At 31.4% G+C, this 17602-nt stretch overlaps 1 protein-coding gene and 1 long non-coding RNA gene across 3 annotated transcripts in view; one reads left to right on the top strand and one right to left on the bottom strand.

Annotated features, from left to right (window-relative positions):
- Positions 1-930: 930 nt before the first annotated feature.
- The window catches only part of LOC143071712 (15-hydroxyprostaglandin dehydrogenase [NAD(+)]-like), a 43802-nt gene continuing 27130 nt past the window's right edge, over positions 931-17602 (bottom strand). Inside the window, exons 6-7 of one of the 2 annotated variants that reach the window (XM_076246213.1) lie at positions 3486-3634; positions 931-1161 (exon numbers count right to left, since the gene is read on the bottom strand). In XM_076246213.1, coding sequence (XP_076102328.1) covers positions 1029-1161; positions 3486-3634 — 282 coding nt within the window. In that variant the 3' untranslated portion in view covers positions 931-1028. The remainder of the gene's footprint in view (positions 1162-3485; positions 3635-17602) is intronic. The other variant, XM_076246214.1, reaches the window with a different exon arrangement.
- LOC143071714 (uncharacterized) lies at positions 6500-16370 on the top strand. Its single transcript, XR_012976958.1, has 7 exons — positions 6500-6884; positions 7568-7894; positions 9292-9618; positions 11015-11341; positions 12737-13062; positions 14460-14786; positions 16181-16370. It is a non-coding gene; the product is annotated as an uncharacterized LOC143071714 (long non-coding RNA).

The following is a 17602-nucleotide window of genomic DNA, read 5'->3' as shown; positions in this document are numbered from 1 at the left end:
AAATTTTATATTAAGTTTATAATACAAGTTATTTTATAACCAGAAAATAAGACGGTAAGCATTCAAAACTACAATTACTCCTTTTTTATATTTAAAAATACAAACAATCGAAAAAATAAATTACTGTATTATTGAATAGAAAAATAAATTGTTTTATTTACAATAATTGTCAAAGAAAACAACACGGAATCGCGTGTCAGGAGATCTTTATTTAATCTCGATGACAATGTCGGCGGATGAAGCTGAACATTTTCAAAATCGTTCCTTTGTCATAGAAAATAAATGACCAATTCACGTAGACTGTCAATACCAAGCCCACAAAGGAGACACTGCATAATTGAATAGCATGGTGATTCTATAAAATTAACACAATCTATGATAAGTAAAGGTCAAGCGTAATTGTAATTATAATTGTCACCAAGGATAATTCTCATGATACGTGGATACTGAACTACCAGACACCTTATATGATTTGGTGTCATGAAATATACATGTTTTATTAGATTGAGAAACAATCAAAACATTTCCGTTCGTTTTGTCAATCTTTTAGTCGGACGTCGTAGAACGTGTGTGTAGTAATTATCCATCCTAAGTTTAATTGAAATATCACACTGAGCAATGTGTTTCATTGTTATATCATAGTACGTGTCTGTGTGCGTTGTATTTCAGTGTTGTGTTTCTGTTGTGTCGTTGGTCTCTTCTTATAGTTTATGTGTTTCCCTCAGTTTTAGTTTGTAACCCGGATTTGGTTTTTTCTAAACCGATTTATGAATTTCGAACAGAGGCATACTACTGTTGCTTTGATTTATCCTATCTGACATATATCAAATTTCTATTTTAAAGGATGGTGGTGAACTTGATAGTTTTTATAAAGATGTCTTTCAAATTTATGGATACCGTGAATATTTGTACTAACAACATACTTAAAGATTTATAAAAAAAATATATTTTATTGATAACATAACTGACATAAAGGAGATAAATTTCTAAACTAATTAAAAAAACTAACAAAATGCAACTTGAAAGTATCATTTGTTGGCTGGTTGCAATGGATCTGGAAAAGCTGCATAGTCCATAACATTTGCTGTAACTATCAGAGATTTGCCATTGTTGTCCTGATCGTCTAATACTTTGAGGAATGCTTCAGTTACACGTTCAAGACTGTAAAAAAAGAAATAGGCTTTTGGTATTTGATGAGCTCATGCAGACTCATAGCATGATTTTGAATGAAGTTTTTTAAAGTAGGATTTTTCTTTTCTTTTAAAGCCATTTTACGTTTTTTATTATGGTTCCAAATGTATACATAACAACCGCCACCTCTAAACGAAGTGATACTTATGGTCACGACAGGGTCAGAATGTTATGATATGCTTGTGTCAACGGTCATGTTACTACATGTTATATTAGGTAGCTTTCAGCGGAAAAATAATGGCTAAATATTAGGTTGCTTTCAACGAGAAAAAAGTGGCTGTATCACACGATGCTTTTCACTATTGTACATACCATGGAAGTAGCTTTACCTCTTCCATTGTTGTATACTAAAACAGTTTGTTTTTGTTTTTTTTTTTGATAACGGAGATATAAACCGGAAACATTATAATAAAGTAGTCATCACGTACTTTATTTTTGTCATATTTCTATTCCTTTACAACTGTTTAAATAAGATGAACACCATTTTGTATGAATAAGATCATATTTTCAGCTAAATTAAGATAGAAATGATCATTATTCAGAAGAAGTCACGCAAAATTCATCATAGTATATTTGTTTTAAATGATATTGATCCTCCTTGCTTTGATCTAACTTCGGGTTAATTTGGATTTAAATAAACAAAAGGCAATGAAGTATAATGACTAGTAATGTTAAATTGAAGGTAAGGCACTTGAACAAAAATACATTGTAATAAAATATTTCTAAACTGTTAAATTTTGTTCATCATTTAACTGGAAAACAGTAGTATAGAAAATCAAAATTAGCTTGTACACATTTTATTATCTTTGTTAACCTTTTGGATCTTAATCTGTTTATAAATAATTTGTATGTTGAAGTAGGCCGTTATTATGGACTATTGTGAATGCTATAGAGATATAAGAAGACAGTGTATTAAACCTTATAATTATAGGCATCCATCGTCGTTCAAATTAGTTCAGTTTCTCAGCACTGAAAATGTCAAAGATTTGCGTAATTTGTGTAAATTCTTATCTAATGCACTTAATCTTAGGAATGAACTGTTACTGGACAATACATGACATTGATTTGCATCTCTGTTGTATTATGTCATGTTGTGCTATAAAAATGTATTTGTATTATTACACTGATAACCATTAAAGCAATACAGAATTTCTAATAAAAAACTTGAACATGCATGAATCATTTGGCACTGAACGTGAAGCAAACATGAATCAACCAATCAATCAACCAATCAATTGAGTTAAAAACAAACCGTATAAATGACGTATGTGTAGCAAATTAACTGAATGAAAATATTTTCCAGGATATAAAAGGAATCATAATGATAGCAAGTATTCGCAATAATACCATGAATAACTGGAGAGCTAATTTCTGTATTTCGAATTAAATGGTGACATTTTTCCTGCGAAAATTTCATCTACTCATCTTTCTGTGTCTAAATACCGTTACAATACCAGATCGGAAGCGCTGGCCATTTAAAATATTAAATATTTGTTACAGGAACCAAATATGAGGCATCATGTCCTTACAACCCACATATGTGACATAACTTTTGTAGCATTAAGCCCAGGGGTGTTTTGATAACAGAACGATTTTGCAGTTAATCATAGTGCAATGTAGAAGTAATGAAATATCTGTAATCTAGAATCTCATAGAAAACGCTTTATGTCTCTACTTTACATTTGTATTTTATATTTTCTCCCATTTATGTTATTTTGTTTGGCTCTTGTTTATAGCTCTTCACTATTGCACTTTCACATTTGGTTATGAGAATACAGATCACATTGGGTTGCGAGAATACAGATCACATTGGGTTATGAGAATACAGATCACATTTGGGTTGTGAGAATACAGATCAAATTGGATAGTGAGAATACAGATCACATTGGATTGTGAGAATACAGATCACATTTGATTGTGAGAATACAGATCACATTGGGTTGTGATAATACAGATCACATTGGGTTAACGTTGTGATAATACAGATCACATTGGGTTGCTTTTTCTGCAAGCAAAAGTGGTTCCAGTAATTCTTGACTTATGATTTTTAATCGCACTTCAACATTTTACCATTTTTCATAACACCATTTAATCATCACTGACAAGAGCCAACAATGGAGTCAAACTTTACTAAGAAAAAACGCTCAAAACGATTGAATTATTTCTAAATATTTCTTAATATGTTTTGCCATTTACATTAAGTTTCTGTGATGTTTTTAGTTCAGTTTTTTAACAACCTTGTTTTTAAACATTATGAAAAACGCATTAAGTATAATCATAACAAGAATACATACGGCATAATTCCAAGCTTTTCCATGAAAGGAGCTACAAATTGTTTGCCTTGAAACTGTTCTTCTTTGATATCTTTGATAATGTCTGTATCCGCGAATGCAGGACACATTGTAACCATACGTATGTGATTTTGAGTTACTGCTGGATTCATCTTAAAAGATTTCAAGGATAAATTTAAATTATACATTTTAACAATGTCAACGCTTTAAACAAGATTTATCTAGACATTCAGATCACTTCAGTTCAGTATTTTTGTGATTCTAATTTCTGGTACGATTAACTTCCGCATGTGCTAATGACTTTCTATTTTGTCAAAATATATCATTTCTTTGTGAAACAAAATCCTTGCTAATATTTCTGTAAACCGGCCATGGCATTTTAGAATTATTCAGTTATAGTGTCTCCGGGTAAGATTGTTGTTCTTACTTCTAGAGGCTCAATAAAGAGTACAAACTAGAGGCTCTAAAGAGCCTGTGTCGCTCACCTTGGTCTATGTGAATATTAAACAAAGGACGCAGATAAATTCATGACAAAATTGTGTTTTGGTGATGGTGATGTGTTTGTACATCTTACTTTACTGAACATTCTTGCTGTTTACAATTATCTCTATCTATAATGAACTTGGCCCAGTAGTTTCAGTGGAAAATGTTAGAAAAAATGTACAAATTTTATTAAAATTGTTAAAAATTGACTATAGAGGACAATAACTTCTTAGGAGGTCACTTGACCATTTTGGTCATTTTGACTTATTTTTAGGTCTTACTTTGCTGTACATTATTGCTGTTTACAGTTTATCTCTATCTATAATAATATTCAAGATAATAACAAAAAACTGCAAAAATTCCCTAAAATTACCAATTCAGGGGGCAGCAACCTAACAACGGGTTGTCTGATCCATCTGAAAATTTTAGTGCAGATAGATCTTGACCTGATAAACAATTTCATACCCTGTCAGATTTGATCTAAATGCTTTGGTTTTTGAGTTATAAGCCAAAAACTGCATTTTACCCCTATGTTCTATTTTTAGCCGTGGTGGCCATCTTGTTTGGATGGCCAGGTCGCTGGACACATTTTTCAAACTAGATACCCAAAAGAAGATTGTGGCCAAGTTTGGATTAATTTGGCCTAGTAGTTTCAGAGGAGAAGATTTTTGTAAAAGATTACTAAGATTTACAAAAATGGCTAAAAATTGACTATAAAGGGCAATAACTCCTAAAGAGGTCAACTGACCGTTTCGGTCATGTTGACTCATTTGTAAATCTTACTTTGCTGAACATTATTGCTGTTTACAGTTTATCTCTATCTATAATAATATTCAAGATAATAACCAAAAACAGCAAAATTTTCTTAAAATTACCAATTCAGGGGCAGCAACCCAACAATGGGTTGTCCGATTCATCTGAAAATTTCAGGGCAGATAGATCTTGACCTGATAATCAATTTTACACCCTTTCAGATTTGATCTAAATGCTTTGGTTTTTGAGTTTAAGCCAAAAAACTGCATTTTACCCCTATGTTCTATTTTTAGCCATGGCGGCCATCTTGGTTTGTTGGCAAGGTCACCGGACACAATTTTTAAACTAGATACCCTAATAATGATTGTGGCCAAATTTGGTTATATTTGTCCAAGTAGTTTCAGAGGAGAAGATTTTTGTAAAAGATAACTAACATTTACGAAAAATGGTTAAAAATTGACTATAAAGGGCAATAACTCCTAAAGAGGTCAACTGACCATATTAGTCATGTTGACTTATTTGTAGATCTTACTTTGCTGAACATTATTGCTGTTTACAGTTTATCGCTATCTATAATATTATTCAAGATAATAACCAAAAACAGCAAAATTTCCTTAAAATTACCAATTCAGGGGCTGCAACCTAACAACCGGTTATCCGATTCATCTGAAAATTTCAGGGCAGATAGATCTTGACCTGATAAACAATTTTAACCCTGTCAGATTTGCTCTAAATGCTTTGGTTTTTGAGTTATATGCCAAAAACTGCATTTTACCCCTATGTTCTATTTTTAGCCATGACGGCCATCTTGATTGGTTGACCGGGTCACCGGACACATTTTTTAAACTAGATACCCCAATGATGATTGTGGCCAAGTTTGGTTAAATTTGGCCCAGTAGTTTCAGAGGAGAAGATTTTTGTAAAAGTTAACGCAAGACGACGACGGACGACGACGTAAGCCGACGGACGCCGGACGCCAAGTGATGAGAAAAGCTCACTTGGCCCTTCGGGCCAGGTGAGCTAAAAAATACGGCGAATTCGGGCCTGGTAGATACTATGAAGCGTTTCGATATGATTTTTTTTTTTTTATCAACTATTTAAGGTCAACACTTTTTATTGTTTATTGGTAATAAAAATGCATCCGTTGTTGTTACTGCTGATTCAAGTATACAGAACAAAATAAAGAACACAACAGTAGGCTAAAAAAATAATCTCATTAATTATAATAATAAATGTTTTATATCCCAAATGATAACAGTCCATATTTGTAATTTGAACATTGTCATTGATGTAATTATAGAGGATGCTTTTCTTGTGATTGATGCCTTGCATTACATCTCATGTATACAAATTGGTTTAAGTTCATTTAAAATTGAAAGATTGCATGAACAACAATGATAAGAAACTTCGTGTTTAACATTTTTACTTCAAGTAGACGATACCAAACCACATATAATGGAATGAATTTTAACCTGATATTCGAGGAGAATACACGAACAAGAAAAATTCAGAAGTACGAATAGACTAATCCGGTCCCTTGATTTCATATGCTTCACAAGGATCAACATATTTTACATTTGCCACCAATCTTACTTTCATGGGGTCAAGTTGCCTGACCGTGAAACAACTGATTTATTTTATTTTATTTTATTTTTTTAATTTCTAGTTTTTGCCTTCTTGGATAATGAAAATTAGGTGAAAACGAAAAATTACATGTTTAAAAATGTAAAGGTTATCAAGAAAGATGGTTTATTTGAGATTGTTGCAGTCGGAGTTTTAGGTGGCAGGTACCAGTTTTGGTGTACCAGAACATGTGTCCCACGCAGAAATTTTGTTATAGTTAAGTATTGAGGTATATAATTGCATCATGTGGACTGAAAAAATAAATGAATGTAAATTCTAGGCTACTGTATTACACAAGTAAGTAGTTGTATACACAGGTTGGGGATTTCCTTCACATATAGGTCCAATCAGATGTCAAAATTGTGGTCTCCTCACTTGACGGCATCCAATCAAAGTGGGGAAAAAATTCAGTTTTATGTAAACAAAAATATCTTGAGATTTTGATGGTAAGGATAGGTTCGGACAAGGGTCTAATTCACTGAATATCCTTTCTCTCTTGAATTTTGGCTAAAATTCTTGTCGGCTTTTAGCAGGATTCTGCAGGTGAGGATTAGATTGGTATCAGAGCATCACATGTTTTGCCTTATTTGCAATGCATTTATAAATTTTTAAATCTCCATGCTGGACAGACACCCAAATTTAAAGGTTTTCTATATATTTACATAAGCACGCACACATCTTAGTTCCTTGAAACCATACATTTTATTTGTATACAAGCTTGAATGAATTTTCAAGAAAATAAAATCATAAACCAATGAAATTCTAAAGATTTATTGTAAAATAACTGGTTTCTGCCACCTTAAGCCTAAACATGATTTTAACATATCACAAAATGTGCCTTTTTAAGAGTTCTACAGGTGTGTGGTATTATATTTCTTTTATTCACAGTCAATGTATAGGTCTGTTTGCAAGCAAATAATTTTTACATGGATTTTAAGAATTATCAAATATCAAGACAGATAACTCTGTATCCCAATACAAACAATGACATTCAATTGATTAGTTTTAAAATGATTATGTTCACCAAACAATGATTTTATATCATAAATTATATAGAAATAGCAATTACAAAGAGAGGAAAAAGTAAAATAAGCCTCAGTATAGTTCAAGAAAAAGATGATTATACTGTATATTACCTGTTATAATGATTTATTTCATATGATATGGACATTTTCTTATTTATTTACTTTTTAACTATGAATATATGAATTCTTCCTTTTTTATAGGTCTACTACATAGTTGATACTGTAGGACAGGCTACAGAAATAAGAAAACTGGTCTCTCTCATCAGCAATGGTGTGGCAATTCTACAATTTCAACATGCGGCCTACACAGCTAGCTCATGGGGAGTAGAGATATGAGACTGATTGCGAATAAATGTACACTTAGTTTAGGGCATCATGGATCTACAAAGTGAAACATATGTACCAAAAATATTAGTTTACTCATAACTAAGCCTTTTTCAGCACTGCAGTCAACAGAACAATGATAGTGACAAGAATTGAGACTATTTAATACCTCAAACAATGGGAAAATACTTCTTGAGATCAGTTGTAAGTGGTTTTATATCATGCATGAAACAATAAACTTAAGTAGTTTTAAAAACTGTTGGATAATTTATACACTGTACCAGAAAACTCACACAATAAAATTTATTAAATATGAACACAATCATTTTTTTATAATTTTTTTGCATTTAAAGCAGTTTGACGGCAAAAGACGCAAATAATGCTTTAATAAATTTGGTCTTACAAAGCCTATTAATGTTTTCTTTTGTGCTGTAACCATATAAAATGCATGTATTTTTAATGGTAAATGACTATAGAACTCAATCAGACTAAAAAAAAATGGAAATATATTGTTTTCAATGAGTGGTTAAAGGTGGCAGGTACCAGTTTTGGTGTACCAGAACATGTGTCCCACGCAGAAATTTTGTTATAGTTAAGTATTGAGGTATATAATTGCATCATGTGGACTGAAAAAATAAATGAATGTAAATTCTAGGCTACTGTATTACACAAGTAAGTAGTTGCATACACAGGTTGGGGATTTCCTTCACATATAGGTCCAATCAGATGTCAAAATTGTGGTCTCCTCACTTGACGGCATCCAATCAAAGTGGGGAAAAAATTCAGTTTTATGTAAACAAAAATATCTTGAGATTTTGATGGTAAGGATAGGTTCGGACAAGGGTCTAATTCACTGAATATCCTTTCTCTCTTGAATTTTGGCTAAAATTCTTGTCGGCTTTTAGCAGGATTCTGCAGGTGAGGATTAGATTGGTATCAGAGCATCACATGTTTTGCCTTATTTGCAATGCATTTATAAATTTTTAAATCTCCATGCTGGACAGACACCCAAATTTAAAGGTTTTCTATATATTTACATAAGCACGCACACATCTTAGTTCCTTGAAACCATACATTTTATTTGTATACAAGCTTGAATGAATTTTCAAGAAAATAAAATCATAAACCAATGAAATTCTAAAGATTTATTGTAAAATAACTGGTTTCTGCCACCTTAAGCCTAAACATGATTTTAACATATCACAAAATGTGCCTTTTTAAGAGTTCTACAGGTGTGTGGTATTATATTTCTTTTATTCACAGTCAATGTATAGGTCTGTTTGCAAGCAAATAATTTTTACATGGATTTTAAGAATTATCAAATATCAAGACAGATAACTCTGTATCCCAATACAAACAATGACATTCAATTGATTAGTTTTAAAATGATTATGTTCACCAAACAATGATTTTATATCATAAATTATATAGAAATAGCAATTACAAAGAGAGGAAAAAGTAAAATAAGCCTCAGCATAGTTCAAGAAAAAGATGATTATACTGTATATTACCTGTTATAATGATTTATTTCATATGATATGGACATTTTCTTATTTATTTACTTTTTAACTATGAATATATGAATTCTTCCTTTTTTATAGGTCTACTACATAGTTGATACTGTAGGACAGGCTACAGAAATAAGAAAACTGGTCTCTCTCATCAGCAATGGTGTGGCAATTCTACAATTTCAACATGCGGCCTACACAGCTAGCTCATGGGGAGTAGAGATATGAGACTGATTGCGAATAAATGTACACTTAGTTTAGGGCATCATGGATCTACAAAGTGAAACATATGTACCAAAAATATTAGTTTACTCATAACTAAGCCTTTTTCAGCACTGCAGTCAACAGAACAATAATAGTGACAAGAATTGAGACTATTTAATACCTCAAACAATGGGAAAATACTTCTTGAGATCAGTTGTAAGTGGTTTTATATCATGCATGAAACAATAAACTTAAGTAGTTTTAAAAACTGTTGGATAATTTATACACTGTACCAGAAAACTCACACAATAAAATTTATTAAATATGAACACAATCATTTTTTTATAATTTTTTTGCATTTAAAGCAGTTTGACGGCAAAAGACGCAAATAATGCTTTAATAAATTTGGTCTTACAAAGCCTATTAATGTTTTCTTTTGTGCTGTAACCATATAAAATGCATGTATTTTTAATGGTAAATGACTATAGAACTCAATCAGACTAAAAAAAATGGAAATATATTGTTTTCAATGAGTGGTTAAAGGTGGCAGGTACCAGTTTTGGTGTACCAGAACATGTGTCCCACGCAGAAATTTTGTTATAGTTAAGTATTGAGGTATATAATTGCATCATGTGGACTGAAAAAATAAATGAATGTAAATTCTAGGCTACTGTATTACACAAGTAAGTAGTTGCATACACAGGTTGGGGATTTCCTTCACATATAGGTCCAATCAGATGTCAAAATTGTGGTCTCCTCACTTGACGGCATCCAATCAAAGTGGGGAAAAAATTCAGTTTTATGTAAACAAAAATATCTTGAGATTTTGATGGTAAGGATAGGTTCGGACAAGGGTCTAATTCACTGAATATCCTTTCTCTCTTGAATTTTGGCTAAAATTCTTGTCGGCTTTTAGCAGGATTCTGCAGGTGAGGATTAGATTGGTATCAGAGCATCACATGTTTTGCCTTATTTGCAATGCATTTATAAATTTTTAAATCTCCATGCTGGACAGACACCCAAATTTAAAGGTTTTCTATATATTTACATAAGCACGCACACATCTTAGTTCCTTGAAACCATACATTTTATTTGTATACAAGCTTGAATGAATTTTCAAGAAAATAAAATCATAAACCAATGAAATTCTAAAGATTTATTGTAAAATAACTGGTTTCTGCCACCTTAAGCCTAAACATGATTTTAACATATCACAAAATGTGCCTTTTTAAGAGTTCTACAGGTGTGTGGTATTATATTTCTTTTATTCACAGTCAATGTATAGGTCTGTTTGCAAGCAAATAATTTTTACATGGATTTTAAGAATTATCAAATATCAAGACAGATAACTCTGTATCCCAATACAAACAATGACATTCAATTGATTAGTTTTAAAATGATTATGTTCACCAAACAATGATTTTATATCATAAATTATATAGAAATAGCAATTACAAAGAGAGGAAAAAGTAAAATAAGCCTCAGCATAGTTCAAGAAAAAGATGATTATACTGTATATTACCTGTTATAATGATTTATTTCATATGATATGGACATTTTCTTATTTATTTACTTTTTAACTATGAATATATGAATTCTTCCTTTTTTATAGGTCTACTACATAGTTGATACTGTAGGACAGGCTACAGAAATAAGAAAACTGGTCTCTCTCATCAGCAATGGTGTGGCAATTCTACAATTTCAACATGCGGCCTACACAGCTAGCTCATGGGGAGTAGAGATATGAGACTGATTGCGAATAAATGTACACTTAGTTTAGGGCATCATGGATCTACAAAGTGAAACATATGTACCAAAAATATTAGTTTACTCATAACTAAGCCTTTTTCAGCACTGCAGTCAACAGAACAATGATAGTGACAAGAATTGAGACTATTTAATACCTCAAACAATGGGAAAATACTTCTTGAGATCAGTTGTAAGTGGTTTTATATCATGCATGAAACAATAAACTTAAGTAGTTTTAAAAACTGTTGGATAATTTATACACTGTACCAGAAAACTCACACAATAAAATTTATTAAATATGAACACAATCATTTTTTTATAATTTTTTTGCATTTAAAGCAGTTTGACGGCAAAAGACGCAAATAATGCTTTAATAAATTTGGTCTTACAAAGCCTATTAATGTTTTCTTTTGTGCTGTAACCATATAAAATGCATGTATTTTTAATGGTAAATGACTATAGAACTCAATCAGACTAAAAAAATGGAAATATATTGTTTTCAATGAGTGGTTAAAGGTGGCAGGTACCAGTTTTGGTGTACCAGAACATGTGTCCCACGCAGAAATTTTGTTATAGTTTAGTATTGAGGTATATAATTGCATCATGTGGACTGAAAAAATAAATGAATGTAAATTCTAGGCTACTGTATTACACAAGTAAGTAGTTGCATACACAGGTTGGGGATTTCCTTCACATATAGGTCCAATCAGATGTCAAAATTGTGGTCTCCTCACTTGACGGCATCCAATCAAAGTGGGGAAAAAATTCAGTTTTATGTAAACAAAAATATCTTGAGATTTTGATGGTAAGGATAGGTTCGGACAAGGGTCTAATTCACTGAATATCCTTTCTCTCTTGAATTTTGGCTAAAATTCTTGTCGGCTTTTAGCAGGATTCTGCAGGTGAGGATTAGATTGGTATCAGAGCATCACATGTTTTGCCTTATTTGCAATGTATTTATAAATTTTTAAATCTCCATGCTGGACAGACACCCAAATTTAAAGGTTTTCTATATATTTACATAAGCACGCACACATCTTAGTTCCTTGAAACCATACATTTTATTTGTATACAAGCTTGAATGAATTTTCAAGAAAATAAAATCATAAACCAATGAAATTCTAAAGATTTATTGTAAAATAACTGGTTTCTGCCACCTTAAGCCTAAACATGATTTTAACATATCACAAAATGTGCCTTTTTAAGAGTTCTACAGGTGTGTGGTATTATATTTCTTTTATTCACAGTCAATGTATAGGTCTGTTTGCAAGCAAATAATTTTTACATGGATTTTAAGAATTATCAAATATCAAGACAGATAACTCTGTATCCCAATACAAACAATGACATTCAATTGATTAGTTTTAAAATGATTATGTTCACCAAACAATGATTTTATATCATAAATTATATAGAAATAGCAATTACAAAGAGAGGAAAAAGTAAAATAAGCCTCAGCATAGTTCAAGAAAAAGATGATTATACTGTATATTACCTGTTATAATGATTTATTTCATATGATATGGACATTTTCTTATTTATTTACTTTTTAACTATGAATATATGAATTCTTCCTTTTTTATAGGTCTACTACATAGTTGATACTGTAGGACAGGCTACAGAAATAAGAAAACTGGTCTCTCTCATCAGCAATGGTGTGGCAATTCTACAATTTCAACATGCGGCCTACACAGCTAGCTCATGGGGAGTAGAGATATGAGACTGATTGCGAATAAATGTACACTTAGTTTAGGGCATCATGGATCTACAAAGTGAAACATTATACCAAAAATATTAGTTTACTCATAACTAAGCCTTTTTCAGCACTGCAGTCAACAGAACAATGATAGTGACAAGAATTGAGACTATTTAATACCTCAAACAATGGGAAAATACTTCTTGAGATCAGTTGTAAGTGGTTTTATATCATGCATGAAACAATAAACTTAAGTAGTTTTAAAAACTGTTGGATAATTTATACACTGTACCAGAAAACTCACACAATAAAATTTATTAAATATGAACACAATCATTATTTTTATAATTTTTTTGCATTTAAAGCAGTTTGACGGCAAAAGACGCAAATAATGCTTTAATAAATTTGGTCTTACAAAGCCTATTAATGTTTTCTTTTGTGCTGTAACCATATAAAATGCATGTATTTTTAATGGTAAATGACTATAGAACTCAATCAGACTAAAAAAAATGGAAATATATTGTTTTCAATGAGTGGTTAAAGGTGGCAGGTACCAGTTTTGGTGTACCAGAACATGTGTCCCACGCAGAAATTTTGTTATAGTTAAGTATTGAGGTATATAATTGCATCATGTGGACTGAAAAAATAAATGAATGTAAATTCTAGGCTACTGTATTACACAAGTAAGTAGTTGCATACACAGGTTGGGGATTTCCTTCACATATAGGTCCAATCAGATGTCAAAATTGTGGTCTCCTCACTTGACGGCATCCAATCAAAGTGGGGAAAAAATTCAGTTTTATGTAAACAAAAATATCTTGAGATTTTGATGGTAAGGATAGGTTCGGACAAGGGTCTAATTCACTGAATATCCTTTCTCTCTTGAATTTTGGCTAAAATTCTTGTCGGCTTTTAGCAGGATTCTGCAGGTGAGGATTAGATTGGTATCAGAGCATCACATGTTTTGCCTTATTTGCAATGCATTTATAAATTTTTAAATCTCCATGCAGGACAGACACCCAAATTTAAAGGTTTTCTATATATTTACATAAGCACGCACACATCTTAGTTCCTTGAAACCATACATTTTATTTGTATACAAGCTTGAATGAATTTTCAAGAAAATAAAATCATAAACCAATGAAATTCTAAAGATTTTTTGTAAAATAACTGGTTTCTGCCACCTTAAGCCTAAACATGATTTTAACATATCACAAAATGTGCCTTTTTAAGAGTTCTACAGGTGTGTGGTATTATATTTCTTTTATTCACAGTCAATGTATAGGTCTGTTTGCAAGCAAATAATTTTTACATGGATTTTAAGAATTATCAAATATCAAGACAGATAACTCTGTATCCCAATACAAACAATGACATTCAATTGATTAGTTTTAAAATGATTATGTTCACCAAACAATGATTTTATATCATTAATTATATAGAAATAGCAATTACAAAGAGAGGAAAAAGTAAAATAAGCCTCAGCATAGTTCAAGAAAAAGATGATTATACTGTATATTACCTGTTATAATGATTTATTTCATATGATATGGACATTTTCTTATTTATTTACTTTTTAACTATGAATATATGAATTCTTCCTTTTTTATAGGTCTACTACATAGTTGATACTGTAGGACAGGCTACAGAAATAAGAAAACTGGTCTCTCTCATCAGCAATGGTGTGGCAATTCTACAATTTCAACATGCGGCCTACACAGCTAGCTCATGGGGAGTAGAGATATGAGACTGATTGCGAATAAATGTACACTTAGTTTAGGGCATCATGGATCTACAAAGTGAAACATATGTACCAAAAATATTAGTTTACTCATAACTAAGCCTTTTTCAGCACTGCAGTCAACAGAACAATGATAGTGACAAGAATTGAGACTATTTAATACCTCAAACAATGGGAAAATACTTCTTGAGATCAGTTGTAAGTGGTTTTATATCATGCATGAAACAATAAACTTAAGTAGTTTTAAAAACTGTTGGATAATTTATACACTGTACCAGAAAACTCACACAATAAAATTTATTAAATATGAACACAATCATTTTTTTATAATTTTTTTGCATTTAAAGCAGTTTGACGGCAAAAGACGCAAATAATGCTTTAATAAATTTGGTCTTACAAAGCCTATTAATGTTTTCTTTTGTGCTGTAACCATATAAAATGCATGTATTTTTAATGGTAAATGACTATAGAACTCAATCAGACTAAAAAAATGGAAATATATTGTTTTCAATGAGTGGTTAAAGGTGGCAGGTACCAGTTTTGGTGTACCAGAACATGTGTCCCACGCAGAAATTTTGTTATAGTTAAGTATTGAGGTATATAATTGCATCATGTGGACTGAAAAAATAAATGAATGTAAATTCTAGGCTACTGTATTACACAAGTAAGTAGTTGCATACACAGGTTGGGGATTTCCTTCACATATAGGTCCAATCAGATGTCAAAATTGTGGTCTCCTCACTTGACGGCATCCAATCAAAGTGGGGAAAAAATTCAGTTTTATGTAAACAAAAATATCTTGAGATTTTGATGGTAAGGATAGGTTCGGACAAGGGTCTAATTCACTGAATATCCTTTCTCTCTTGAATTTTGGCTAAAATTCTTGTCGGCTTTTAGCAGGATTCTGCAGGTGAGGATTAGATTGGTATCAGAGCATCACATGTTTTGCCTTATTTGCAATGCATTTATAAATTTTTAAATCTCCATGCTGGACAGACACCCAAATTTAAAGGTTTCTATATATTTACATAAGCACGCACACATCTTAGTTCCTTGAAACCATACATTTTATTTGTATACAAGCTTGAATGAATTTTCAAGAAAATAAAATCATAAACCAATGAAATTCTAAAGATTTATTGTAAAATAACTGGTTTCTGCCACCTTAAGCCTAAACATGATTTTAACATATCACAAAATGTGCCTTTTTAAGAGTTCTACAGGTGTGTGGTATTATATTTCTTTTATTCACAGTCAATGTATAGGTCTGTTTGCAAGCAAATAATTTTTACATGGATTTTAAGAATTATCAAATATCAAGACAGATAACTCTGTATCCCAATACAAACAATGACATTCAATTGATTAGTTTTAAAATGATTATGTTCACCAAACAATGATTTTATATCATAAATTATATAGAAATAGCAATTACAAAGAGAGGAAAAAGTAAAATAAGCCTCAGCATAGTTCAAGAAAAAGATGATTATACTGTATATTACCTGTTATAATGATTTATTTCATATGATATGGACATTTTCTTATTTATTTACTTTTTAACTATGAATATATGAATTCTTCCTTTTTTATAGGTCTACTACATAGTTGATACTGTAGGACAGGCTACAGAAATAAGAAAACTGGTCTCTCTCATCAGCAATGGTGTGGCAATTCTACAATTTCAACATGCGGCCTACACAGCTAGCTCATGGGGAGTAGAGATATGAGACTGATTGCGAATAAATGTACACTTAGTTTAGGGCATCATGGATCTACAAAGTGAAACATTATACCAAAAATATTAATTTACTCATAACTAAGCCTTTTTCAGCACTGCAGTCAACAGAACAATGATAGTGACAAGAATTGAGACTATTTAATACCTCAAACAATGGGAAAATACTTCTTGAGATCAGTTGTAAGTGGTTTTATATCATGCATGAAACAATAAACTTAAGTAGTTTTAAAAACTGTTGGATAATTTATACACTGTACCAGAAAACTCACACAATAAAATTTATTAAATATGAACACAATCATTTTTTTATAATTTTTTTGCATTTAAAGCAGTTTGACGGCAAAAGACGCAAATAATGCTTTAATAAATTTGGTCTTACAAAGCCTATTAATGTTTTCTTTTGTGCTGTAACCATATAAAATGCATGTATTTTTAATGGTAAATGACTATAGAACTCAATCAGACTAAAAAAAATGGAAATATATTGTTTTCAATGAGTGGTTAAAGGTGGCAGGTACCAGTTTTGGTGTAAAAAGTAAAATCACAAAAATACTGAACTCAGAGGAAAATCAATTCGGAAAGTCCATAATCACATGTACCAGAACATGTGTCCCACGCAGAAATTTTGTTATAGTAGTATTGAGGTATATAATTGCATCATGTGGACTGAAAAAATAAATGAATGTAAATTCTAGGCTACTGTATTACACAAGTAAGTAGTTGCATACACAGGTTGGGGATTTCCTTCACATATAGGTCCAATCAGATGTCAAAATTGTGGTCTCCTCACTTGACGGCATCCAATCAAAGTGGGGAAAAAATTCAGTTTTATGTAAACAAAAATATCTTGAGATTTTGATGGTAAGGATAGGTTCGGACAAGGGTCTAATTCACTGAATATCCTTTCTCTCTTGAATTTTGGCTAAAATTCTTGTCGGCTTTTAGCAGGATTCTGCAGGTGAGGATTAGATTGGTATCAGAGCATCACATGTTTTGCCTTATTTGCAATGCATTTATAAATTTTTAAATCTCCATGCTGGACAGACACCCAAATTTAAAGGTTTTCTATATATTTACATAAGCACGCACACATCTTAGTTCCTTGAAACCATACATTTTATTTGTATACAAGCTTGAATGAATTTTCAAGAAAATAAAATCATAAACCAATGAAATTCTAAAGATTTTTTGTAAAATAACTGGTTTCTGCCACCTTAAGCCTAAACATGATTTTAACATATCACAAAATGTGCCTTTTTAAGAGTTCTACAGGTGT

The sequence above is a fragment of the Mytilus galloprovincialis genome, chromosome 4 (assembly GCF_965363235.1).
Source record: "Mytilus galloprovincialis chromosome 4, xbMytGall1.hap1.1, whole genome shotgun sequence".
NCBI lineage: Eukaryota > Metazoa > Mollusca > Bivalvia > Mytilida > Mytilidae > Mytilus > Mytilus galloprovincialis.
Note: the sequence above shows the minus strand (reverse complement) of the source record. Positions and strands in the feature narration are given on the sequence as shown.